General features: G+C 39.3%; 2 protein-coding genes across 3 annotated transcripts in view; one reads left to right on the forward strand and one right to left on the reverse strand.

The window, feature by feature from the left end:
• NOP14 (NOP14 nucleolar protein) lies at positions 1 to 23,200 on the reverse strand. Its single transcript, XM_054294112.1, has 18 exons — positions 22,748 to 23,200; positions 20,453 to 20,587; positions 19,524 to 19,665; positions 18,826 to 18,971; positions 18,265 to 18,402; positions 16,966 to 17,088; positions 15,716 to 15,847; positions 14,250 to 14,559; positions 12,845 to 12,975; positions 12,554 to 12,639; positions 10,829 to 10,964; positions 8,904 to 9,005; positions 7,969 to 8,122; positions 3,252 to 3,411; positions 2,771 to 2,918; positions 1,723 to 1,841; positions 646 to 801; positions 1 to 295 (listed from the first exon to the last, which is right to left on the reverse strand). The coding sequence occupies exons 1-18, from the start codon at positions 22,943 to 22,945 to the stop codon at positions 196 to 198; spliced, it is 2,616 nt and encodes an 871-aa protein (XP_054150087.1). The 5' UTR covers positions 22,946 to 23,200; the 3' UTR covers positions 1 to 195.
• A 349-nt stretch (positions 23,201 to 23,549) lies between these two features.
• GRK4 (G protein-coupled receptor kinase 4) overlaps positions 23,550 to 27,028 on the forward strand; it is a 34,453-nt gene continuing 30,974 nt past the window's right edge. For both annotated transcript variants that reach the window (XM_054295493.1, XM_054295494.1), the window contains exon 1: positions 23,550 to 23,755. In XM_054295493.1, coding sequence (XP_054151468.1) covers positions 23,704 to 23,755 — 52 coding nt within the window. In that variant the 5' untranslated portion in view covers positions 23,550 to 23,703. The remainder of the gene's footprint in view (positions 23,756 to 27,028) is intronic.

The following is a 27,028-nucleotide window of genomic DNA, read 5'->3' on the forward strand; positions in this document are numbered from 1 at the left end:
TACAAAAGTGTTATTTTTATTTTCCTTATGAAAAGTTGTGGATTTTCCTAATAAGCAGGTTCATTTTTTCAAACAGATCCAATGATGTTTTCTCCTCAAAAGGAATGCATCCAAAAAATGCACTTAAAATCTGTTGAAAAGTCATGATTGGGGTGTTTTATATAGCAGTAAGCTTCCTGCTGTAGATAGTCCCAATTAATTCTTCCATTTTTTCCTTTTCATTGCTTTCCATTCACCTTCCTGTGTAGCAAGGCTACCAAGAAGCTCTTTCACTTTTCTTTTTCTGGCTGCATCTCTGTAAAACAAACAATCAACACATAAAATATTTCAGAAAGATTATATTAGGGAAAATCAGTATACTTAGAGATTAATTATTAATTCATAAAAAGTCCCACAATTCTTTAATTTCACCAAACCACCATTTAAATAAAAACATTTTGCATCCTCTTAAACTAGAGAAATGAAACCACAAAGTTGAAAACACTTTAAATTATCTCAATTGAAAATGTTTGCTTTTCCTCAAATTGTCCCATTTTATTTAAGTTTAGTATGGTTGATCATTTATGTCAGTCCTGGCACACAGCAAAGAGATGAACACACAGCAGGACAAGCCCCAGAGTGGTGCTGAACCAAAGGCTACGTTACCTCTCCATGATTTCTGACAGCTGCATCCTAGCCAGGTACTGGTTATCTTTCCGAATCTCACGGATGGCTCCTTTAAGTTCACGTTTGTGCCTCTGGATCAGCTGCTTCCTTTCTTGCTCCTTCTTGCTGCCCGCCTGCTTTCTTCCAAACTCTAAGCTGAAATAAGAATGTGTGTATAAGCACAGAACACCTTAAGCCCACAACTTTTTCATATTTATAAGCAGAGGTTTGACCATTAACTCAGTATTTTAATTCCTGCATACTATATGGCTAAGTTGCAAAATAAGAAGTTGCCCGATGAACATACTGGAAAAACACTCACCAGACTTTCTAACTGCACTTCATCATCATGCCAGTGGCCACACTGCAATTCCCCATAGACTAAAAAATCTAGACTAGAAGAATGGAGGACATCTGGAGAACGATGGAACCTCCCCATACATCTCACATTTTTGCAGACCTTCTCAGCAGATGTGTTTTACAGAAGTCTGCATCAATTACTTGGGGATAAGCATGTATGGCAGAGCAAAGCTGTCCTCTTCAATTATTACAATAAATAAAAGTAGACACTTTATGCCCATATAGATAACCAATATGGGTAAATAAATCAGCAGTCAATATAAAGCAGATTTCCTAAATCAGAACACTGTTCTATTATCTACAAAACTAAATTAGTGTTTTTGACCATCCATCTTTGACCATCATATATTACATATACATTAGGAACTACTCACTCTTATTCTTCTGACTTGAGGGCCTGACAGAGCATTCAGTAAAGCACCTGACCAGATAATAACAATCTAATCATCTTGAAATTTGTTAATTTACAATTCATTATATAGGCAAGAGTTGACTTTAGTGCTATTTTTCCTACAAGATAATATTTGTTCTTAAAATTCCTTTTCTTTTTTTTCTTTCCCTCCCTACCACACAAGTAGATGTCCCCTTGTGAATTATACACAAAATCTAGCAGAAAAACAGTTGTTTAGTGTCCTGCTTTCCAAATCCATTCGAGCTTGCTAGAAATCTTAAGGTTTAAATGCACCTTTCCTTTGCATCCAAGTCTTCTTTACTTACACTTTCACAATTTTAGGAGTATACTGTTTCAATGGCACTGGCTTCTTTTTCTCACATACCAGTGGGGTATAGTGTTTTGCTTTGTTCTCTAGCTCTTTCAGAGCACTGTGATACCATTCCTGAAAATGCAGAACAAATTACAATTGTAAAAGCATATCAAAGCCACCATAAATCAAAAGCTATTGTAAACTGAATCAACAGTAATGCTCTCCCCATGTATTTTTTTCCTGGGTTAAGTCACAGCTACTCATTAGGACACTGCTAACACTGACATGCTGTAATCCAAGTTGGATGACTGTTAAAAGCCTTTGGAAATCTATTAAAGTGGTATAATGAACAATAAGAAAGGTCTGCCTGCTGGTAGTTCCACCTAACAGAGGAAGAAGCAAGACTAAAGGCAGTTTAACTCAGACTCTTCCTTTCATGGTAATTTTAACAATGACAAGTTTTTTTTTTTATTTTGATGGCAGAAAACATAGGCCATTTGGCTTCATCTAAGTAATAAAACTTTGTTCTCTAAGGACATTTTATGATGGTTCTTTGAGGAAAAGATGATTTTGCTACATTCAGAAGAGACAGATTAAAAATCTGAATCTCATTTCTAGAAAATCAGCAACTGTCCAAGGTAAGGTACTGACCAGGCATATTTATGTTCATTTTACCTATATAGTTATAAGTTTTACCTCCCCAGTTTGGTACATGTATTTATTTTACCAAGCTCTTACAGATTCACGACAAAAGTACAAGAGCAACCAGATGTCCATATTACTCTTATAAATTATGTCACTCATGGAATGCTACATTATTACAAGCCAAATGCCGTTCTCTTCATTTAGATAGGCAATACAATGGAAAAATACTTTTTCTAAATATTCTCTGTTCTTTTGTTTTTTCCACAGGAATATCAAAATGCCTGAACCTCGAAAAAATTAATGCTTATACTTGTTTTTTTGTTTGCCTTTTTTTTTTTGTTTATGCAGCGATGAAGATCACAGAATTTATTAATAAAAAAACCATAATGATTATTTAAATCCTGAGGAATACATACCTGCATTTTTTCAGGATATTCATTAACTGGCATATGCTTTGTAAGGAGTGTTCTGACAGGATGCATTATTTCATGGAATGATGGTAAAGATTCATAGAGAGCTGCACATTTTTTAATAAGGTCAAAACATAGGGCTAGACATGATAACCTGTTAATGCACAAAAAATTAACAATTTCAGATGCAAAAACTGCAATGGATTTTCAAATAAAATCAACTGAATTAATTAAATTTGTACTGTTAGAAGAATCCATTAAGATTGCTTGGCAGAACCAGTTACAACTGGAAATAGTTGTTAATTAAGACTAAAAATTTCTCTCTCCTAAGCAAATACCAAAAGAATTTCATCAGCAACAAATCTTTATGTCAGTGCACTGAACACAGAACTATCCTCTACTCTTGTTTTTACTTCTAAAGAGCACTGTCACTGACATGACACAACAGATGATTTGGTATTTTTTCTGTTCTGCACTTCTTACATACCTGGTATGATTTATCTCTGTTCTGCTGGCTTCCTTTAATCTAGTCACAATACTCAATGGCACATTTTGCTTCTCCCAGCTTTTCAGATCCTCCTTATCAGACACCAACAGCAATTCTAGATTTTTCCCCACTGGTGTAAATGGATGCACTACAGTATAGCCTAAAAAACCAAGAACAGTCATTAAACAAGGTCACTTCCATGCATTCCTTCTGAAGAAGAACAGCCAACTGATTTTACATTTTTAATTGTACTACCTTTAAAAATATTTCTATCTGTATTAAATTTTTCTAAAACAATGGAAAACACTGGAGCATGGGGACACAGGTCAGTGCTCTAGTCACACTGCCCAAGTCACAGAACCCAAAGGCAGGGACTGGGAGAACCAAGTACTGTCCACTGTAGAAGGTCAGGCTTGAGACTAAGGAACCTGAATGTGCTCAGCTCCCTGGGACCTTAGACATCTGAGGGTCATGAGGGAACTGCAAGACAAAGCTCCTAAACCACTTTCATATTTGAAAAGCTGTAGTTCCCAGTGACTGGAAAAAGGGGGGAAAAAAATCCTCATTTGTAAAACAGGAAAGAGAAGAGATCCAGTGAACTACAAGTTGATCAGCCTCATCTCTGTGCCTAGCAAGATTGTGGAGCAGATCCTCCAGGAAAGCACAACAAAACACATGCAGAACACAGAGGTCCTCAGTGACAGTCACCATGCTTCAATGAGGGCAAGGTGTGCCTGACAGGTTTGGTGGCCTTCTATGACAGGATTACAGTGTTGATGGGTAAGGAAAGAGCAACTGACATCATATACCTGGATTTGTACAAAACATTTGAGACTGTCCTGAACAACATCCTTGTCTCTAAACTGGAGAGGCATGAATTTGACAGGTGTATGACTCAGTAATAAGCAATTATCTGGATGGTCACAGCCACAATTGTGGCCAATGGCTCCATGTCTGGATGGAGATCAGTTAGGAGGAGGGTCCATCAGGGGTCTGTCCTAGGACCAGTTTTACTGAACATCTTGGCTGGGGACACAGACAATGGGACTGAGTGCACCCTCAGCAAGCCTGCAGGGGACACCAGGGCGAGTGGTGTGCTTGATGTCCTTCCTGTCCCCCTCTACAGGAAGGGGATGCCATCCAGAGGGACCCTGGCTTCAGAGGTGGGGCCACGTGAACCTCAGGCAGTTCAATAAGACAAACTGCGAGGTCCTGCATGTGAGTAGGGGCAATCCTACACATGGACACAGACTGGAGTGGACTAAGAGCAGCTTTGCAGAGGACTTGGGGTATTGGTGGATGGGAACCTGAATTCTGAGCTGACCATGTGCCCCTGCAGCCCAGAAAGCCAATGCATCCTGGGCTGCAACAAAAGCTCAGCAGGTCGAGGGAGGGGATTCTTCTCCTTTACACTTCACTGCCATGAGATTCCACTTGAAGGAATGTGTTCAGCTCTGAGGTCCCCAGAGAAGGACACAGACCTGGCTCAAGAGCATCCAGAGGAAGGTCATGAAGATGACCAGAGCACTTCCCATTCGAGTTGGGGCTGTTCAGCCTAGAGAAGAGAAAGCTCTGAGGAGACCTTACAGGAACCTTCCAGTATTTAAATGAGGCCTACAGGAAAGATATATCTTCTTTATCAGGAAGTGTAGTCATAAGATGAGGGGTAACAGTTTAAAACTGACAAAGGATAGATTTACACTAGATAAAAAGAAGAAACTCTTCACTATGAGAATGGTGAGACACTGGACTACAGGCCACCCAGAGAAGTTGTGGATGCCCCAGCCCTGGAATTGTTCAAGACCAGGTTGGATAAGGCTTTGAGCAACTTGGTCTAGTGAAAGGTATCCCTGCTCATGGCAGGGGGGGTTAGAATTAGATGGTCTTTGAAGTCTCTTTCAACTCAAGTAATTCTGTGATTCTTTGACTCATTCAGTGGATGGGGAAAGTTAGGACATGTAAGTTCACATTTGCCCTGTGGGAAAGAGGATGCACAGTTAAACTGCAGGTGTGATCCAGGATGGAGCACTGGATGTTCCTAAGAGGACTGGGCAGGTACAGGGTTTCCCATGGGGTCACAAGCAGAAGGCTTTGGCCAGAAGGTGGTCATGGGGCACAGTGAGCTGGAGCAGGGAGAGCTGCTCCACAGCTGCAGCCACAGAGCCTCCCTCCCCTGAGAGCTCACAGCAGGGCCCTCAGACACACTGTAAGGGCCTCTCCACTCCAGCTGAGGGGTTTGAAACAGGAGCATGGAACACAGAATATACACTGGAGCAGGGCATAGGGAAAACACTACAGAATCCCTATGCACACATCACAAGCTGATCTGTGAAACTACTTATACAGCAACATGAAAGAAGCATCTGAGGAATTTCTTGGCTAAGGGACAAAATAATTTGCATTCTCTGTGCTGGACCTTGGGGGTCTTTTTTCCCCTGTTTGTTTCCCTTATGTCCTGCAAGCTTGCAGTGGAATTGACTTCAAAACTTTTTCAAACTTTAGGTTCAGATTATTTAAATGCTCTACAACCTCTACATGGCTCTTCACAGACAGGTCAGAAGACAGTATATTTAAATAAAGAATTTTAAGGTTTGAGACCCAAAGTTGTAAGACATCATGACACACACAGGCTTATACAAGATCAGGAACTAAGATATGTGAGCTTTATTATCTGCTTTACTTGTGAGAGGATAGCAGATCTCATTAACAATTCAATTAGCTAAAGCTATCAACCATGACAACTCCTTCCCACTCCCTCCACCTACAGCTTTTCTTTTTTAAGGTAATAGTTTTTACTCTAAATCAGACTGTATTTCAGTCTCTTATGAAGCTGCATTCCATATATCTTTCTCGTATGAGAAATTTATGGATGAAGAGAATAAAACTAAAACATTAAGAGTTTATTTGCTGACTCTACTTAATGTTAAAATTGCACCCTGAGAATTTTTTTGGTGTGACAGTGCATCAACATTCCAGAGCTCCATGTCTACTTATTTTAAAATATTCTCTGTTGATAGCTTAACCATCACAACTACCAGAAAAACTTCCACCATGAATATTTAAAAACACAACTGGATACCTTGGGAACTTCAAAACATCAACACTGACTGGAAAGTTCTCAAAGAGAACACTGGACCTCTTATGTATCTTTTACTGAGGTTTTCCTCACTCCTAACAGAAATCAACACCATGCAAATTTAACCAGTGCAAAATCATTAACAGAAATACAAAGAAATATTTTAAACTAGGTAACAATTGATCAATGATTACCACTAAAATTTTTTCAAGTACCTTATCTAATTTTGCAGAGTCCTGTATTTTAACTTTACCAAAACTCTCTGCAGATCAAATATTCCTAATATAGACAAAGGAGAGAATACTTTTAGTACTATGTAACCCACCCACTCCATAACCTCTTCCCACCTCCTTCTAAGGGTTCAGCTGTTGGTGTTCTGAGAATCCAGGGCTTAGCTCTGATGCAGCCCAGCTGTGTAACCTTGGCTCACACTTCAGAGGAAACTGCTAAGCTGTGAGAAGCAGCTAGGGAAAGGTCTGTGGACTACAGACATGCCTGATAATAAAACTGCAGTGATAGGTTTGTTGAGAAAAGGCATCGGGAGTAGCTCAAAAATTCAAAATGGGGGAAAAAAAAAAAAGGCAGCATGAAAAGGCAAAAAAGTCCTGAAGGGAAAGGAAGGGAGTACTAAAGTACTGTAAGTAGTAGGTGCCTACTAAAGTACTGGAATACTGAGAGAAGCTAAACCTTCCTCAGCAGACTGATGACTATTTAGAGAACAGACACTTAAGGATCTTATCAAGAGGTATAAGCATACTAATAATGTGTAGTTCATTAATTCCCAGATATCTTGTGAGTTTATCAAATTATTCCAATTTTCACTTGGTAATATCCTGCCTGTGCAGTCCCCTCCTGCATGCTGTGCCCAGACAGAAATATTAACACATGAATTAGTTACTATGCTCTGACAAAACTCCTCAAAAGTAAATTATTGTCACTGAACTGGTCAACAAAAAGAGCTCCAGAACCAGAACTTTAAAGACAGAAACTAATAAAAGAAAAAAAAAACTGAAGAGAGACTGGCAAAATAAAAAAAAATTGCTGACATAGGGATCACACTGAAAATATAATTTTGTTATCCCTGTTGTCTGTGCAAATTGCCAAGTTTACACACTTATTTTACTAATCTTGCTTGTGGGGACAGCTGCCCTCTATTACAGTACTACAAATCCATGTTAAATAAGGAAAACCACCAGCTTTGTGATATACATCTCTCATTTAGGTGATATGGCTAGCAGCTGAAGATTAAAGGTATCTGCAGCATGAGGGGCTGCCTCACTGTGAGCTTACAGGGTACTCATCAGGAATCCATTAGGAACTCTGAATTTCAGAACACAGTCCAATCACACAGTCTGCTTAGAATGACAACACTGCACAAATACTGCACTGTGGCCAACATGAGTTCATTTCCTTTAATAACTTCAGTCCTTTCCTTCCTGCCAATAACACAAGAGGATCTAGTTCATAACAAGATGCCCAAGAATCAAGGTTGTGTTTGGCTGAATTTGCAGATAATTTTGGCCTTTTGTTCAAAACCAATGTAATCAGTGTGAAATATTTGTATTTAAAAAATTTAAAAGATGAACCCCAATACTAAAATGGACTCTAAATGAAATACTCATTTCCTCTAAACAAACTTACCCTGGGCCTGGCTTTTGGGTAGAGAGATGTGAAGTACTCCAAGAAGGAAATTGATGAGTTCTGGTACAAATCTTCTGGAGAGAGATACATATTCCAGGAGCAAGCAGCATATAAACAACCCTTTAATAACATCTTGCAATGTTGTAATGCGACACTAAAAGAAATAAAAAGAACAAAATATTCCTAATTAAAAGTTTACATATCGCAAATACAGAATCTCCCAAAAAGAGGAATTATTAACTCATTATAAGCATTTGAAATCTATAAAATTACAGCCTTTGATCTTTGATGAGAACCACACTGGCTTTCCCTGGTCCTTAACTAAAGAGTATCTGCAGAACTGAGTAACAGGTTTATCAGAACTCATTTAGCCACTAGAAGGTGCTAAACCACAACCAATAAATCCTTCAGAAATGAATCAGTGAAATAGAAGGCTCTGGGCAACTTGGCAGCAATTGAGCAATTAGCTCAAGACTTTCGAAACATAAACAGGATATTAGGATAGAAAAATAAGGACATATTTTAACTCAATGCACTGCATTAGGTACATTTTCAAGGAAAACAAATACTGCCAATTTTAAGTAAAAAGAACTCTCAAGTATGAAATGCAATATATGGACAAGAAACCACTAATGAATGATTTCAGATTGTATTCAGTCTGTTCCATTAGCCCCATGTAATTTACCATAGAAGGAATTACTTTGTCACAGCTTGAAAAATTGAAGAGATATGGTTTTGTGAGTTGGACTATAGCCTGCAAGGGTGTTTTCCTCTTCAGCCCTTGTTCCAATTACTATCTGTAGCTATACCAAACACAAAGCTGCCTTTGCAATACACTTCCACCATATACATTAATACTAACACACATATTGGGAGTCTGAGGAAGAAATAATATATGTATAATAGAATCCTGAGGTACAACATCACAGACATACCTTAGTAAGCAGCTGACTCATGTATATAAAAGCAGGTGTTACAACTGGGTGCCAAAAGTCAGAAGTTGGAAACAGCAGAGATACAATTTTCAAATAAATAAGCTGATTGCACATAAAACAGAACAAGGCAAAATATAGTTAAGACATTATTCCCAGGATCTTGACTTTATACATATGTAGCTTTTGAATGAAGAACTACTACACATTAGTAAAAAAAACTACTATAAACATAATTTTCAGAAATCTGGTATGATGTACATGACTCATTTATTGAGACAACTGTTGAAGCTAGATGAGAAAAAGGAATATCCATTATGAGACATTCATTATAGGTCTAATATTGGATTGAGGCAGCTGAAAGAACAACTAAGAAGGAACTCTGCCTCCCAACCCCCTTTACTCCATGAGAACCCCATCTGATCCTCTACAGCTCACCACAGCCACACACTCTCACACACAAACACTGGACCTGTGACACCTTTCAACCGGTCCTCAACACAGACAATGAAGTGACCAGAGTCCTCAGGCACTGGCACACACCAACAAACAGTTGCAGCCAAAAGAGCTAAGCAGTGATTAGGTACACTTTTATTGAAGGGGATTTAAGTGACCTGTCAAGATCATATGGAAATTAAACATCAGCTGCAAGGTAATTATGAAAATTATTTAAGTGGATATTTACACAGTAAACAAGATGGAAGTAAAGTTTCATTGCTTCCTCTCTGTTGCTCCTCAATTGTGAACAAATACTCTCTTAAAGTGTTTTGGTTACTAAATATTCTTAATTGCGGGCCAAAATAACAGCAGGCATATGAAAAGCCTACTAAGACAGCTGATCTATGGAATACTCATTCAAACAAGTGCTTTGAGAGTACAAAGTGATATAATTCCACTTTAAAAGATAATGATGGCCTGCAACCTGGCAAAGTCCAGTGAAGGGAATGAAAGCCAGAACTGTGACTGGTGTTCTAAGTGTGACAGTGACAAATTAAAAATAAAGTTAAAAGCTCTTGACAATACATTTCCTGCAAACCCCAAATATCCTGAACAAAGACTCTTCAAAACAACTCAATACATCTTCCAAGCTGTAAGAACCAAGGCTTCAGTCCATTTTCCTTCAATAGTCTAATTATTCCATTAGGCAGCAGCAATTCATCAACCTGATAGAAAACAAGTAGCTCCCTCTGAATTCGATTTATGGTTTGTCTTTGAAACTTTACTACAACTTAAAAATACTAATTTTCCTATGCTCTCTTCTTGAATTCTCCAAGAGCCATTTGCTTAGACACTGTAAAAGGAATCTGTTCACATTTAACACGGCAAGTGAAAATGGGCTACTACCAATACAACAAGGAAAGAAATTCTTTCCAAGTCACTAATTTGGCCATTATCATATATAAAGTACTAAAAAATGTTGCAATTTTATATCCATAATATTTTCTTAGATTGTTTTTTTGTTTGGGGTTTGTTTGTTTTGGTTGGGTGTTTTTTTTAACGCAAGAGACATTGCACTTCTATGGAGCACATTTTTTAAACATTTGTACTTAACACAATTAAAGAAGTCACAATGTAACTGATATCATCACTTCTTTCTAAAACTACCAATTTAAGATTCATCAGGAAAAGAAACAGTGTTCTGCTATGAAGACTGGAGAGACAATTTTAAGATCTTTCCCCTTATTAATTCCACAGTCACATTTTTATTCTGATCAATGTGTGTGTATTGTTTGTTTCTTGCAGGGGGGAGGGGGTGGGGTGTTTTTGGTGTTGTGGGGGTTTTTGTTACAACTTACCTCCAGAAAGGCAATTTAAAATAAAAGCCTAGAAAATCACAGATGCTGATATTTCACTACACAATGTCATTCTGCACTTATTACCACTCTTACTAATGCAAAGAGATAATCCCAGCAATGTGAATTTGTTACCGTGTCTAAGGCTGGAAGTGCTGCACGGCCTTTGACTTCAATTACTTCTTCCAGATCGTGGGCAGCGTCTCGAAGGATGAACCTGATACTGTCACTGGCTGCCTCAGGAAACATCTGGCAAAGATTGTACAGTGGCCTATTAACAAGAAATTTAAGTCACAATCAAGTTATGCCACTGATGTTAATAAAAAATTGATTTTTAAGCACCCATAGAAGATTTCTTGTGTTCCATCTGTATTGTAACAATGACAAATTGCCGGCAACAAATGTTTCTTTTTTAGAATATAAATTATTATTGTACTACTTTAGCTTACAGAGGCATGTATTTTTCATTTGGCCCTCTGAGAATCTCTGAGTTGTAGGTTTCTAAATCTTAGATGAAAAATAATTTTAAACTTTAAAAATACACTCTTAAATCATTTGCTATGATTATGATGTATCCTTCTGAATCTCCTGACTTCAGATATTACTTCAGTGAAGTACGCTGGCTTACACTAGACAGCCCACTATTCTAAACACTCTTAGGCAATATTAAACAACATGTAAGGCAGCAATGTAGTTAGCAAAATTATTACTGCAAACAAGAAAAAAAAACTCAAACACAAAGTTAGATCAGCTCCTGGCCTATGCTTAGTGCCTACAGGCATATGCAGTCTGGAGCCTGAATCTGTTTGGCCTCCCAGCATTTTTCAGTGAAATTTGTCTGCAGAGATATTAATGTATCCCAGTTCTAAAAGACAATCAAAATATATTTACTCTTTAGCACAAACCATGTGGGACAGTATCAATGGGTCAGAGCTCTTCCTGATGAATGCAACAGAGCAACGAATGCTAATAGTGCATGGAACAGATTTTGAAAAACTTACTGACTTTAGCAGGAAATAAAAAAAATATGCTGAAAACTACATAAAAATAACTTGAAAGAAACCTGCCTATCCTGGAAAGTCAAGATAAGAACCACAGACCAATTTTGTTTGGAAGGGACCTTTGGAGATCATTTCTGATGCAGCCCCCTGGTCAAAGCATGGTTAACTTCAAAGCTGGATCAGGTTGCTCACAGCTTCTCTGGGAAGCTTATTTTAATGTTCATTACTTTTTCTGAGAAGATTTTTTTTTCTTTCAATCTAATTGCAATTTTCCTTGCTGCAGCCCTTGCCCACTGACTCTTGTCCTTCGCTGTACACCTCAGAGACAATCTTGGCTCTCTCCTCACAGCGTAACTGCCCATCAGATACTTGAAGACAGCAATGCCAAACTGACAACTTCCTGCAAAGTGTTTAGCTGGAACTTCCATATGAGCTCACTGCAGCACTTTAATTCCATTTTCATCTAGCTCTCTCAGTGAATTCACAGAGCTAAAGCCCATGGAAAAGACAGAGATTGCAACAGAAACTGCACAGCGTCTGCAAAGCTTAAAATCCTGTAACAGCTGTCTAAGGAGCCTCCTAGACAGGAGTTTCATGCATATATGGTATTACTTATCCACTACTCACAAAAAGCACCTTGTAGATCAAAAAATACGTTCTGAGGTTTTGAAAATCTCTTGGTACAATTAATAAATCAAGTAACATGTGAAACAAAGTTAAAGCATAAAGTCTAAGAGTTACCAGCTGCCAACAACTTCTACAGGATATTTGAAACAAGCAACAAGCTAAATGCTTTACTCTAGGTAGCTTTTCTCTTTAAACCCTGAAGGAGCAAAAGTCCATAGGATTTAATACTTACAGGACCAGTTTGTCAATTGTTCTGAGCTCTGGTAAATCCAGAGTTGCCAACTCTCCAATATATTCCAAAAGGAAGCCAAACAATTTCTGCAAGAAATATGTTAAAATTATTAGGTTTTTCTTCGCTGTACATATTCTTGAACAGTGATACAGACTTAGAAAATGAAGATTATAATGTTAATTCTACTGTTACTCACAACATAGAAGCACGTATATTTTATACTGCTCCCTAAATACTTACTAAAACTTACTCTGGAATTAGAAGTTATTTTAAACATAAAACAAAACATACTTCCAACTTTGCTTTGTTTCCCACTGCAAGGCTTGGATGATTGCATTTCTGAATCCTCTCCAGTATAATAAGCTGTTGTTCTATTGTTCTTCCAGCCAATAAAGACTTAAATGTCTCATAGGACTCAGGAACTAGAAAAAACAAAACCAGAAATTGACCACGCAAAAATCTCAAACTTTACATCTTTAATTCAAGTGAATGTGCAACAAATTTCCAATCTGAAAATTATATTGTTCAGAAAGAAAGACACCAGAAATGTTTTAAATAATTAACTTTTAAACACTAATACTCTATTAGCATGTATGTAGAATTATTCCTATGAACACAAGTCAGAAAACAACATGCTTTTCAACGCTTAAAACTCAAGTCATCCTCTACCATGCATGCTGAGCAGCACAACTATGTTGACACAGAGCAGAATTAAACCTAAACACACATTAAAGCAAAAATTTCCAATAATAGTTACATTTATGTTTAATTCACACCCAATTAGCTTTTGCATGAAGAATATTAAGGAAAGTAAAAATATGGCCACAAAAAGAAAATTATTTTAAAAAACCAAAAACCCCAACAACCCTGGCATATAATTAGTTTTTTACAGAATTCAACATACTAGAAGACATCCTAACTAGCTGTGGTTTTTTGAGTTATTTTACTATGACTTCTTTCTGGTTAAAGCAAATCCTGAATGCAATTCAAAAGGCTTTGTGCAGTAAGTCATCTTCTTTGGATGGAAAAACACAAGCACTTAAGGAAGTTGTTTGAAAGGTTGTTTAATCTTGCAAGAGATACTTTTGTTCAAGAAATCTACATAGGACAATAGTTAGATGAATTATGTACTTAATATGAATTAATGAATGTTTTGTGTACTGCTTGAAACATGTCTCATCCTTCCTGCTAGGCATGGACCCAAAACCAGTCAAACTCTGAGTGTCTCTACAATAACTCAATGTCACATCACAGGGATTAAACTTCAGAATCTTGTCTCTCCAAGCATCTTCTGAGAAAAATGTCTGTCCAAACACCAGAGAAACTATAAGTATAAATCACAGAATACTGTTCTGACTTCTCTTAGGTAAAACAGTAGCACTATGGATTGGATAAGCTGGTTGCCTTAAGAAAGGAACAGGTATTTTTATTTTACTGTCCTGTTTTTATCTTCCAATTCTGATGCTGCTGAGAGGCACAGAAAGTGCTCTGGGATGAAACAGATCTGGTTCCTACTTCTCCAAGCACAATTAGGTTTGCTCACTAAGAAGAGCAGTTACTGGCTGCTCTTTGAATAGAAGAAGACAACTAAGAAGCAAAATTTCATTAATGAATGTAAGACCTACAGGGCTGAGAAACTGACTGGTTGTTACAAACCCCTGACAACAAAGGATCCCTACATCAGTCCTTTGCTTACCAGCAAATGTATAGGGAAGCTCTGATTTGGCAGCTTCTCTCTTTGGATCTAATTTCTCCACATTCTGTGATCCATTTTCATTTGCCTCATGTTTCTTCTCTTCTTTGTTCTCTGCAGCTTCTCCTTCACTCTCAAGATCAGATTCAAGATCAGAGTGGCCATCTGCAGCATCATCCTCCTCATCTTCACTTGCAGATTCCTCTTGACTTTCCTCTTCATCCTCATTATCTCCTTCCTCTCCTTCCTCCTCTTCTTCTTCCTCTCCCTCCTCCCCTTTCTCCTCCTCATTTTCAATATTAATTTTTCCATCCTGTCCATAGAGAAAACAAGCTAGTTAAAATAATGATAAAGGGGCAGCACCTTAACACAATCACCATGCAAAGTTATCTTAAATTTGCATCAAGAGAATTTGAGCCTTTCTACCCTGACCAGGCAGTGAATGCCAGCAGTGCCAGCCAATAAAGGACATTAGGGAGAGAACATACATACAGATATAAAAAGATGTAGGGTATTTTCAAGGGGCTGGAAGAAATTGGAAGTAGATAGTATATGAGGAATAAAAGAAACCATACAGAAGGAAAACTAGTAGATTATACAAAAAAAGACTTCAACATCAATTACAGAAACATTCTTAGTATAAAAATGTTCCTTCTATGTGTTAAAATAGCATATCAGATACAGATTTGGTCTCATCCTGATTTTATTAATCATCAGTTTAAATTCACATTCCCAATTGGTATTGTCCCCTTCAGGGAGAACAGCGGTTCCCCTGCTACTTGTGTATGAGAAGACAGAATCAGCACACACGTGCACCACAGTGAGGGTGACTGGTAATATCAGCTTTAAGGTTATGTTGCTCTGCCACCTTAATCAAAGACATGTCAGAAATCTACTCATCTTCAGACTGAAATTCAGTGGAAGATCAATCAATACAGTGAAAATTAAAAAAAAAAAAAAACCCAAAAACAAAACCAGAAATGCCATAGAGCCTCATCTTCAACCCAGCAGGACAGTGGCAGGGAGGCTGCTCTAAACAGCAAGAATACAGTCAGGAGACTTGACACAGAGACTTGACACTTGCAATACCACACAGAACACGGCACTCAGTTTTGAGCCTTCAAATACAATAAAGGTATTGATAAACTGCAGCAAATTCAGTAGAAAGTCACCAAGACTACTGGGGGCTGGGGTACCTGCACTGTGAGGAGAGGCATACCTGGGCATATTTAGCCTGGATATTAAAAAATCCTCCTCACAGTAAGGGCAGTCAGTGCACATCTCTCTGAGCAGCCTCCATTCTTGGAGATTTTCCAAGAACAGACTGGATCTGAGTAAACTGGTGATTTCATAGTTGACCCTGCTCTGAGCAGGAGGTTAAATGAAATGTCTCCACAGAGTTCACTTGCCAACTGTTCTTCCTAATCTTCTTTACAGACCTCTGAAAATTGATACATTTTAAACCTTACCTTGTAAGACAATAAACGTCTGTCATCTTTGTCCAGGATAAAGCCATCAGCTAGATCATCAGCTGACATGTGGCTGGGTCTCTTTTGATTTGCCTCTTCATCTATGCCACGCATGCGACGTAATCGATCTGCCTGTGTTTCACAAGGAATACCACACCCAGATGTGAGACATTTACATCAATCAGGTAACCACATCAAAACACAACTCTCAAATATTACAGCTAGGAAAACACAAGGAAAAACCAGTTAATTTGGATTACTCAGAGTTGGTGTACAGAAAAAACCCAGCACTTGAGAAATTATGGGCAAAAGCTGAGAATACCTTTTTTTTGTAGGGAGTACAGTCTGATAAGAGCACACAGTCAATTGCATTAGCTTATTTAAAAGGCTTTAAAACTGGGTTAACCAGAAGCATTGTGTCCTCTTATTCTAAAATTTGTCTCTTTTGCTTATGAGAATCATTACTAGAAAATAAAAGCTTCTAAAGCGTTTCAGGATTCTGCAGAATTTACCTGTTTCATGTGTGTGTAACTAGCTTGTAGTGAACACAACCATATCCTAAGATTTTTGGGAAATGGACTGAGCATCAAACTCTAAGATGGTAAGAGTAGAAAATGAAGTATCTCTGTGTTCTATTAGATACTGAGCTGTTCTGATGTAATCTGCAGGTACTGAATTCCCTACAGTCTTAAATGTGCTCCTAGTATACCAAAACAAAATGAAAGAAAAAAAAGAGTGAAACATTTACCAATTATTCCATCTTCCCGTAAGACTCAGCACTCCAGGTAACAGAAATAGCATGCAACATTTCCAAGACATTCACATCCCTCTGCAAAGCAAAGCTATGCTCATGCTACCACTGAAAGGCTCTTGCAACTACAGAAGAGAGCAATAAATGACTTGCCCAGTGTACTAATTTAACTGCTGTGCAACACGATACTCCACTAACTTAGGAGCACCTCTCAACTCTGAATAATTTATAACATTTAAAGGCAAATCAAAGTAACATTACATTTTTATTGAAAGAAGATTGACTCATTTCATAAACCTCTACAGTCACATACTAGGCCTATGGGGTTTTTTTGGCTGTTGTAATATCAGATTACAAACACAAACAGAAGATTTCCTGAATTCACCCTCTGACAAATTGCAGTTTAGTACAGCCACTTACAATCCAAGGTCAAGGAATGAATTTAAGCAGTCATTCCCAAAAGACAGGCCCCAAACAATCTCAGCCATAAATGGTATACCTCGAGCTTCTGGAGTCTGGCCTGCTCCTCTTTGGCCAATTCTTCTTCTGTCTTCAGCCTTTCTGAAGGTTTTGCTTTCATCTCAAATCCAAGTTCTCGAACAATCATATCGTATTCATCAGGCTAAAGAAATATTTATGCAATTGTTTATTATCTTAAGTTTCATTATTCTGCTTTGCAGCCATCCCTCTGCCAGACTAACAGCTAAGAAATCAGACTGTTAAGATAAAAGGAAAAGACTGCTTCCAAAGCAAGCTGCAAAAACACTCAGCTCAGAATTAAGATAAGGAATGGTAAGAACAGTTGAAGAGAAATTCTCCTGGAATTTCCCTTTTCCTTACTTAAGTTACTCACAACTGAAAAACTTAAAAAGAGTATCTTAAAAAATAAATAACTGGATTACATATTACTTTAAAAACCCTCAAAACACAGCCAGAATTAATAAATTAATAATTTACATTTCACTTTACACTGTCACATGAGATAAGCCTTTCCTAGTTCCACTACACAGAAGTCTAGCTTAAAGAAAATAAAAAGGGATGCTGCTATTCAATGATCTTCAACATGTCATGGAGCAACTTAAACCCAAAAATCAATATACCAAAAAATGAACTTTTGGCCCAGTATCTTCTGTTGTACTTTGAGATCAGTTGCAAGACTGTACTAGTTAACTGATGTTATAAAATCTGGATTCTACTGCAAAACAATAAATGGAAATTCATGATGTTCTGCAAGAAAATACACATTTCTAGAAGAAAAAAAACCCCAACAGAATGCCTATTCTTACACTTAAAAGTTTATTTCCCTTAGTACAGAATACAAATGATAGAAAAAGCACGACACCATATGATATCTATTCAAAGTAAATTATTTTCACTCCCTTTTTTTAAAAGAGACAGAGCACAGTTTCAACAAGGAAATGTCTATTGTCAAGTACTAGCTGTTTCAAAGGAACACTCCAAAGGCACTCAAAATAAGTCAGTGTCCCCAATAATTTTAATTCTTCAAGAAAATTTATTTGTCCTACAAATAAGCTGCAGTCAAGAGTATTGTTACAGCCTGCAATCTGTCTCTCACTTGATAATTAAAGAAAACCAAACTAATTAAAATCAGAGAAATCACACAAATCCCTATGTTCCTCCCACTATCAGATTGTTCTAGAACTGCAGCACTCCTTCAATGTGAACAGCAGCAAACATTTTGTTTCATGAAGTGATAACTTGGCCTTATAGTTCAGCCACTACAAGTCAAAACTACAAGTTACTAGAACCAAGGAAATCAGTGTAATTAAAACCTCACCTTGGGTTTTTCTACTTCCTTGTCCTTCCTCTCTGACTTTGGGGCTTTGCGGGCAATAAGGGTTTGGATCTCCTTCCAGTCTTTGTCAAGTTTTTCTGTCAGTTCTAAGGCACTTTCTCTCCGGGTTTGCCTCTCTTGCTAGAAAAATAAAACAAAAACAAATGCAGCAGTTATGTTCAGATGGACATGACATAGCATTACAACTTAAAATGAAAACACATTTAACATTCATTTAACAAATGAATTATTTCAAATATTTAACATTTTGAAGCTGCAAACATTCTTTGTGGAAGAAGTACGGAGCCATGCTGGATGGTACAAGGGCTGCATTCAGAAAGCAGGTGTGAACACAAGGGGAGATTTGGGGAGATACAAAACAATGGCAGATACATAAGTTATATCTAAAATGCCTACAAAGTCAGACTTCATTCAAGGAGCTTGGACTGCTCTCAGACAGCTTCCTCATTTGTTTGCTATGCCACTATTCTTCTATTCTACAAATACAGGGATGGTGACAGCTTCTCAATCATGCTCATTTATACTTCAGGGCTAAAAACTCACCTTTTCTTGTTTAGATTTGGCTATCATCTCTTCAATCAGTTCTTTCCTAGACTTAGGCTTTTCCTCTTCTTCATCTTGCTGCTCACTTGATACTTTTTTACGAAGGAGGCCTCCACCCCCTCCAAAGTGAGCAGCAGTTAATTCAGCTAGGGGAAAAAAAAGCAGGATGTTAATCATTCAAATCCACACAGGACTGCAAAACTGCTGCTGGGACAGTATCTCCCTATTCTCTGAGAATGGGAGCAATTTTGACTATTGAACCAATCAATCATGCATTAGTCTCATCCCTGTGAATGAGAATGGCCATACCAAAAGAGATGATGTCAGACACATAATTTACACTGACAGACTCTTGGGATGAGGTAGGATCATGGTTTTGCCCTGTATTTATCCAAAAGGGAGGTCTAAAGACGCAAGAAAGCAGCCAGAAAACTCACACTTTAGATTCTGGCCAAAGGGCTCAAAATCCAGGTACTTGTTTATGCTGAAAAGCTCACAGAGTAAAGAAGCCTGCCAGCCCCACTTAACCCCTGCTAAAACCCAGAGAACTGGTCTGTGTGTGACTAAGAAGTAATCAAATCTGGTTTACACATTCCAACCAAGAACATTCTCTCTCACTGAGAGACAGTACTGAACAAATGATGTACACATTTAGCAGTAATGAAATTACCAGTGAAACACCAGCTGGCACTTCTCACCTGAAAGTGTTCCTCTTTCTTCTGTGTCACTGTCACTATCAACAATATCATTTAGTTTTTCAATTTCTGCCAAAGATTGGCCATAGTGAGTCAATTCCTCATCTTCATTAAGATTATAGATATTCTTCTTTCCATAATTTTGCTAAGAACAGAAAAACAAACCAATGAAATATCAAAAGATCTTTAGTTCCCAAGCAACAAAATAACACAGCCTTTAGTTTCAGTGCTAGTTGAGGAGATTCTTATTCCAGAGTTTTGCTGGAATTTAACTGGAATAAGAGCACTGCCAGACCAGTATTTTCATTCAAATACATTTTAAGTGAGAGAGTGTCATGTCTCTCTCAGACTAATGTACAAATGGACTAACCCAAAAAACCTACAGAAGCTGAAGTTTTATCTGTGTATCAGTAACATCAATTTTTAACTACTGCACTTCAGGCCTAATGAAGCAGATTTCAACCTATAAAAATTACACTGCTTAATTCTGGAGACTGAGTATGATAGGGCAGAGAGGACAGTACTGCACATTCAATTCACAGTACAGAATGACAGCAAGTCACAGAGTTCTGCTCAGCTACTGAATATACTTGATGGTGACCACCTTTTCCTAATTTAACTCCTAAAACAAAGCAGTCAAAAAACCAACTAATCAATGAATCTGCTCATAATTAGCTTTTGTGCATGTCAGCGCTCAAAGAAACCCCTGCTTCAAACAGCTGTCTGGCAAAACCAAAAAGATTTAATGAAAAAATTTCTATTTCCACGAAAAATTCCTTTTTTGTTGGTTCTAAACCCATAAAATAAAAAATAAAGCATTACCCTGCAAAAGCCTCTATTAAGGGGGACTCCCAACTAAAAATTCAAGTGTGCCTTGTGGCTTTGTGTTTGGCTTTCTTTTGTTTGTGTTTTCCTTCTTTAAAATCATTTACCTGTCTTTCCAGAGTGAATCGCCTGATCATCTTTTCCTCAGGAGTGATTTTGGTGTTATATTCACCAAAACGTTTATCTTTGAACACATTTGTCTTTTCTCTTTCTTTATACTCCTTCAGTAATGTTTGATTGCGCTGGAAGGAAAAAGACAAAAGGAGATAAAATTCAAAGAACAGAGAGTAACTACTTCCAAAAGTAAAAGACTCCACAGTGAACATAACACTCTTTATATTGCCATCATATCGTAAATAATAATTTACCAGAATGCAATGAAAGAGAAGGAAAAATTAACATGAAGAAAAGATGGGAATCTCATACAATACATTCAGATTAAGTTCTCTGATAAGCACCCAAGGGAAGGTAAGATGTTACAGCATATCTCACCTTTATTTTATCACATTCAAAACCTGTGCATTTACACTGCAGAATTCTGACATGCCTCAAGCTTAGTAAACAAAGAATAACATATTAAAGAAAGCAAAAAAAGCCAGCAAAACTCAGCTGAACTTTTTTTGGTCATTTCATCTAAGACATAAAAGCCTCGAGTGGATCCACACACCTATCCCTGTGTCTCTGTTCAGTGTGGGGAAGTCAAGCATCAAGTCAGTAAAAAGAAGCTTATCACACACCTATACAAGGTACTTACTGTGTGCTCTACTTTTGGGACAGGTAAGGAGACAGGTTTACTTTCCAATGCATAATTAATGACAAATATCTGATTTATCTTATTATTAAATAAAACCCCAAATCCTAAAATGTTCATGCATTCATGAAGTTTTCTAAAATCTTGACTAATAGTAACAAAATCTGGAAGCTAATTTATAATTTCATGCTGAAGATATTATACAGTTTCTAAAGAAAAAAATGTTGGCTGTGTTTAGGCCAAGAAATATCCATTTTTATTTAAAACACATCAACTGATTCTTACAGAAAGATACTGTGCCATTCATATTACCAGAACCTCACAAAGTGCTGCACTAAAGGAAAAGGCTGGGTTTCCTACTCCTTCCTACTCTGCAGCCTCACTGAGCATTCACAATTTTCATATGCTGCTGTAAATGACAGTAAAACTCAGATTCCATCTAATATTGTGCCAGTTCTACCTTCTATTTACCTCTTACAGGGACCACTATACATATTTGTAATGTGCAATATGTACATATTTATAATGTATAATGTGTACATTATACATTAGTGTATAATGTTCATTTATACTGTCTCTATAGCTGAGACACTGTATATGAACATTAATATCTCTTAATAAGTTGGATATCAAAAAGCATTTCTGTGCTTTTTTTTTTGTACTCAATTATTTGATTACTTCTCCTATTGATAAAAAAGACAATACTTAATGCATTACCTTTCACAGTACACATAACATGATAAAATATCTCTTTGTTTTCACTGCATTTGCCCTTCCAGTAAGTGCTTTAAATTCTGTTCAACAACAGCATGCATGTAACATGTCAGAGAATCTCTGGGACATACTTTCAAACTGCCTTTTTTCAGCTTTAACTTAACCTTCTCTGCTGGTTTGTGCGAGGTGACAGACCACTAAGAAGTCCTGTGTTTCACCCAAGAATAAGGCAGGCTGCTAGAATCCCAGATGCATTTTATGACACACTCTCCCTTATGCATCACAGATTTTGGTCAGGTAGCTACTGATGGCAATAGAGAAAGAAAAAGAGGCATTCTGAAAATGGTACAAGGGTTGACGATAAAAAATTTACTCTTAAGTGGTATGGTCATTCTTATGACAGCAGGGAACAGATCATTACATCCCAACATAGTTCTACAACACGACTATTCAAGCTGTGCACAAAAAAATGACCTGCATTTACTTCCCCTATCAACAGTAGTTTCTTTGTAGCTACACATTTCTCACTGTATCCCGAACTCAGTGCTCTTTCAATATTTCACTGTTATACCACCATTACAACATTATCAAGAAGCTGAACATCCTAGAACGACCAGAACCGAGCAACGCCATGAACACTGACTCCGATCGAGTACTTACCGACAGACAACACGTGCCACTGTACTGTGGACGTGGGTAACTTGAGAAGAGAACCATTCCCACCAAGCAATAAGGCAGAGCCGTACTCCTGAGCCCTGGGGTTTGCACTGGCCAGAGCCATCCCCGAGCTCGGCATCACCCCTGAGCACTGAGAGGGGACCGGCCACTCCTGCTGCGACAACAGCGCTGGGCGCTCATTCCACCTGGGAGGGCTCCAGCCTTATCATCTGCCACATCAATGTACCATTCTCCCTCCGTGCTTTGCATGGCCTCTTACCTTCTTGATGGCCTTGGACCGTGAGACACCGGGCAGCCCCACATCATTTTTGGTCTTCCTCCCCAGGATGTCAAACTTCTGCCTGTTGACTTTCACCTCAAAGGGGTTGCTCTTGACCACGGCCATGGCCGACTTCACGGGGCCCTTTGCAGTGGAGGGCACTGACGTCTTTTTCTTCCGCTTCGTCGCCTTCCCCATCTCTGCTCCGGCTGCCCGTGGGGACGCGGGGGGAGGCAGCGGCTCTGCCCTCAGTATGCGGTGCCAAGACTGGAGGTGCAGACTGGGAGAGCAAAATGGCGCCGAGGGGTCGCAGAACCCCCCAAATTTCCCCTTGGCCTGATCCCGGCCCTCAGCCACAGCTCCGTGAGAGCCGGAGGGGAGAGGAGCGGAGGAGAGGAAGGAGAAGGAAGAAGAGAGAGCAGCACTGCCCCAGCGCGGCCCTCACCCCGCCATGCCCAGCACTACCACATGCGCACCGGCAGCTGGCCAACTCTCGCGAGAGCGCTGCCCTAGTACCGCGATATTTACCTCCCTGCTCCCCGCCCGCTTTGGGCTGAGCCGGGGAAGGTCTGACGTACTACATTTCCCAGCAGGCCTACGAGGCATCGCGCGAGCGTGTTCCCAGCGCACACCGCGCTCTGCCCGCTGGGACTTGCAGTCCCGGTGGCTGTGAGGGGGTGGCAGCGCAGGGGCGGTGCTGCCTGCGGCGGGCGGAGGAGCCATGGCCGGGGCGGGAGGGCGCTGCCTGCTCTCCGTCTCCGCCCTCGGGGAGGGGGAGCGCGGTGCCGGGGCGAGCAGCGGGTGATGGGGAAGAGGCGAGCGCAGTGCTGAGGTCCTCTTGGGCCGGATGAGCCGAGGCTTGGCGCCGCGGCGGTGGCGGGGCTGGAGGAGGGGGCGAAGGAGGCTGTAGGGGCGGCCCCCGCTCCGGCTGCCCTGAGGGGAAGGAGCCCCCGACCATGGAAATCGAGAACATCGTGGCCAACACGGTGCTGCTGAAAGCCCGGGAGGGTGAGAGCCGCGGGGCGAGGCGAAGAAGGAGGAGAAGCGGGAGTTCGAGGCGGGGAGGGCTGAGGACGTCTGTTGGGGGAGGAAAAGGGTCTGAGATGAGGGGTAAAGGGGCCCGCGAGGAGGGGGAGAGGAAGTGATGGAGGAGAAGAGGCTGGGAGGGAGGAGAGGCTGCCGGGCAGGGGGTCGGGGCGGGGCGGGGACCCCTCGGGGTGGCGGCGGGAGCCCTCCCGGGGCGGGCAGAGAGTCCCGGGCAGTGCCCCGAGGCACCTGCCCTGCTCCTCCCGCGGGATCTGCTCGGAGTTACCGGCTTGTGGCTTTGCTTCTGAAAAAACACCCCTTCCTCCTTCCCCCTTGGTTCTAATAGTGTTTTTACCGGATGTTTTAAAAAGATCGTTAATCTGTAAATTCTCGGTTTGTTTATAAATATAAATGCTTATGGATATAAACGATAAAGTGACATAAATCTTCTCTGGAAAAACGTTGCACTCCATCTTGCTGAAATTCCTGCCTGTGAAAAACGTAGCTGTTGAATGTGACCTGTACTCTGCAGTCGAATATTTTGTATTATCCTAATCCAAATGTGTGCTGTTTCCCATTAGATTAACACTTACAGTTTGACACCCCAGAACACCTTGAGCTGCGGATTCCTCCCCGCAGCTAACAAACGTTTTGTGTAGATAATTAGTTTTAGTATAGCACGTGGCTGCTGTTTGAAAAAACATCCTGACCTAAGATTGTCCTACTGCTCTTTCGTGTATATAACTGTCCATTAGATGGCCACTTGAATGTCTCCCTGGATTACCAATGTACTTTGTGCAGAGTATGTGTTTTCAGCTTTGAAATGTGCATATTCTTTTTGGATTGGATGGATCTTCCTTGTCTTAATTGTGTTGAGAAGTCCCATTAGTTAAGCTGGAGCTGTTTAAAGTGAGTAAGAGCAGCAGAATCTGCCTCTGTATGTTTTGCAAGTTCCTCCAACTCTAAATGGGTTTGGCACTTACGCCATATGTGTATCCAGTTAAATTTGCCTTAAGCAGCAAGAGAGGAAAATCAGCTTTTTCACTTTGAAGTGGGGTTTGAAAAACAGAACAGTGATCACAATTTTGGGCCATTTTCCAGCCTTAGCTGAAGAGACCACCTCAAACTAGAGGACATGTTTTGGCTGGTTTCAGTGACGGTAACATGTCTGTGGTGGTGCTGCCTGAATTTGGAATTTGCATTGAAGTCATCTGAGAAATGAAGGGAAAGTGGAATCTGGCTCAAAAACTTCACTGTGCCCAAACCCTCACCACAAAGAGCAGAGTGGTAATCTGCAGAGGCCTTCAAGTGGATGCTTAATGTCAGGCTGCCTCTTTAGTTAAGGTTTCACTATGTTTAAAATAAATTATAGTGGTAGAACTGACCAAACAAGATATTTTAATGAACTAAATGAAAGTCTGAGAGCAGCTGATGTGAAGATCAGTTTTACCTGCTGTGAAACTTTAAAAAGTAATGGTAATAATCTGTTACTCTCTTTGTACCTTCAATTGGCCTGGGCTCTGTTGTGTAAGCATGCACAGAAAAAGTGAATTCTGGCTTTGAAACTCTAGAACTCCATTGATCAATTGGTAGAAGGTCTTTTACCTTTTCAGGTCTCAACCCTGTGCATGGGATACTTTTTATGTCACATTTTTCAAAACCCTCCTTGAAAAGGAAGTATTTTCTGTCTGTTGCATGCTCTGGCTGCTCTGGGAATGTCTGGTTTACTCCATTTCATAAAATCCCTGCCCCAGCTCTGTTCTTATGTGCCTTCCATTGCCAGGCAATGGGATTTGTGAAGTCAGTGTGTGAGATAGGTGTTTTAATATATTCTTTGCTAAAAGGGCCTCACAACTGGGACAGAAGAGGAGACTTTCAGATTACTTTCCTTCCCACATTTCTATTATCACTCTCTATAGTGTATGGAGAGGTGGGATAGCATGGATAAGTGCACAATTATTTCTTGTGGAAGAAAGTAAATTCCAAAGCTACTGTACAATAGCAGCTTTACTTATTTTCATGTGTAGGCTTTAGCCATGTCAATAATCCTTCTCTGTGTAGGTGAGAGAAGGTGTTCACCTGGATAACAAATTAGTTGTACAAGCAAATAACATGTAAATGACTCTGCTCTTATTCTTTGTTTGTAGTGCATGTCAAAAGAAATCAGTGAGGCTTAATTGTGGCATGGGTCAGTCCAACTTGAGACTCTTTTCTGATGAAGATGAGAGTACTAAAAGGTTGTACCCTTGAATACATCTTTCAAAGTCTTTTAACCCCAGAGATATGTCATTTTCCTTTTGTAAATATAGAAACAATAAAAGATGTGTACCTATCCACTTCTGATTAGAGTATGACAGGTGCCTAATGGGAATGTAGAAATTCCCAATAAATAACACCAAATCTTACCTGAGCACATAAACTGGATTTGTACACATCATTTTCCTCTAATTTTAGGTACTCTAATACTTCTGGATGTGACTATCATTTGGGTTTTACATTTGTAGGTGTGCAGAATCAGCACACCTTGAACAGCAAGGTTCCTGTCTATCATTTAAATCTGATTTGATACATAGAAAGTAAATTTGTTGTCTCTATGTTATTAGAGAGCAAGGAACTCAGGCAAAATGAGTCTGTTCTTGTTACTTTCTTTTCTTATACAATAAAAAAGAAAGTGCTCTTGCTTTGTGTTTCTAGATTATCTACCTTCTCACTCAGTCTTACTGTTGGCTTATTTCATTAGAGGTGTGAATCTTCTAATTCAATTTGTGTGAGGATAACATCTGTTTATAGGAGTTTACTAATTCCATTACAGGTCATACAAAACCCCTAGCTTCCCTCCAGCCTCAGAAGTTTAAATTTTGTCTCTAAGAGGATGTTCAGAGCTTTTAATAACACACCATTTAATAGAAGAAGCCTGTCTCTTTCCATTAAAGATTTGTAATGTCTCTGTAGCAACTGCAACATCTCTTTATGATAATAAGGGAAGCCATCAGGATTCCTTATCCTCTTTTCAAGTCACTTGGTAAATAATCAAATGCCAGTTCTTTGTACCTGTGGGTGTTAATGATAACATAATGTGTGATTCTTGAATGTGCCTACAACTAGAAGATGCTATGATGGCACAAAGTACCCCTTGGTACTCCATGGATGAAAGATTTAGGAGTTGGGAGCTGTACTGGGAGTTTTTCTTTCCTTGTTCAGTTTTTCAGTTGACCTGCTTCTGTCCCTGGAGGAAATGCCTTCAGACAGAAGCTG

This window comes from Melozone crissalis, unplaced genomic scaffold (assembly GCF_028551555.1).
Source record: "Melozone crissalis strain CALT ecotype California unplaced genomic scaffold, PUWL_Pcris_2 ptg000006l_1, whole genome shotgun sequence".
In the NCBI taxonomy this organism is placed as follows: domain Eukaryota; kingdom Metazoa; phylum Chordata; class Aves; order Passeriformes; family Passerellidae; genus Melozone; species Melozone crissalis.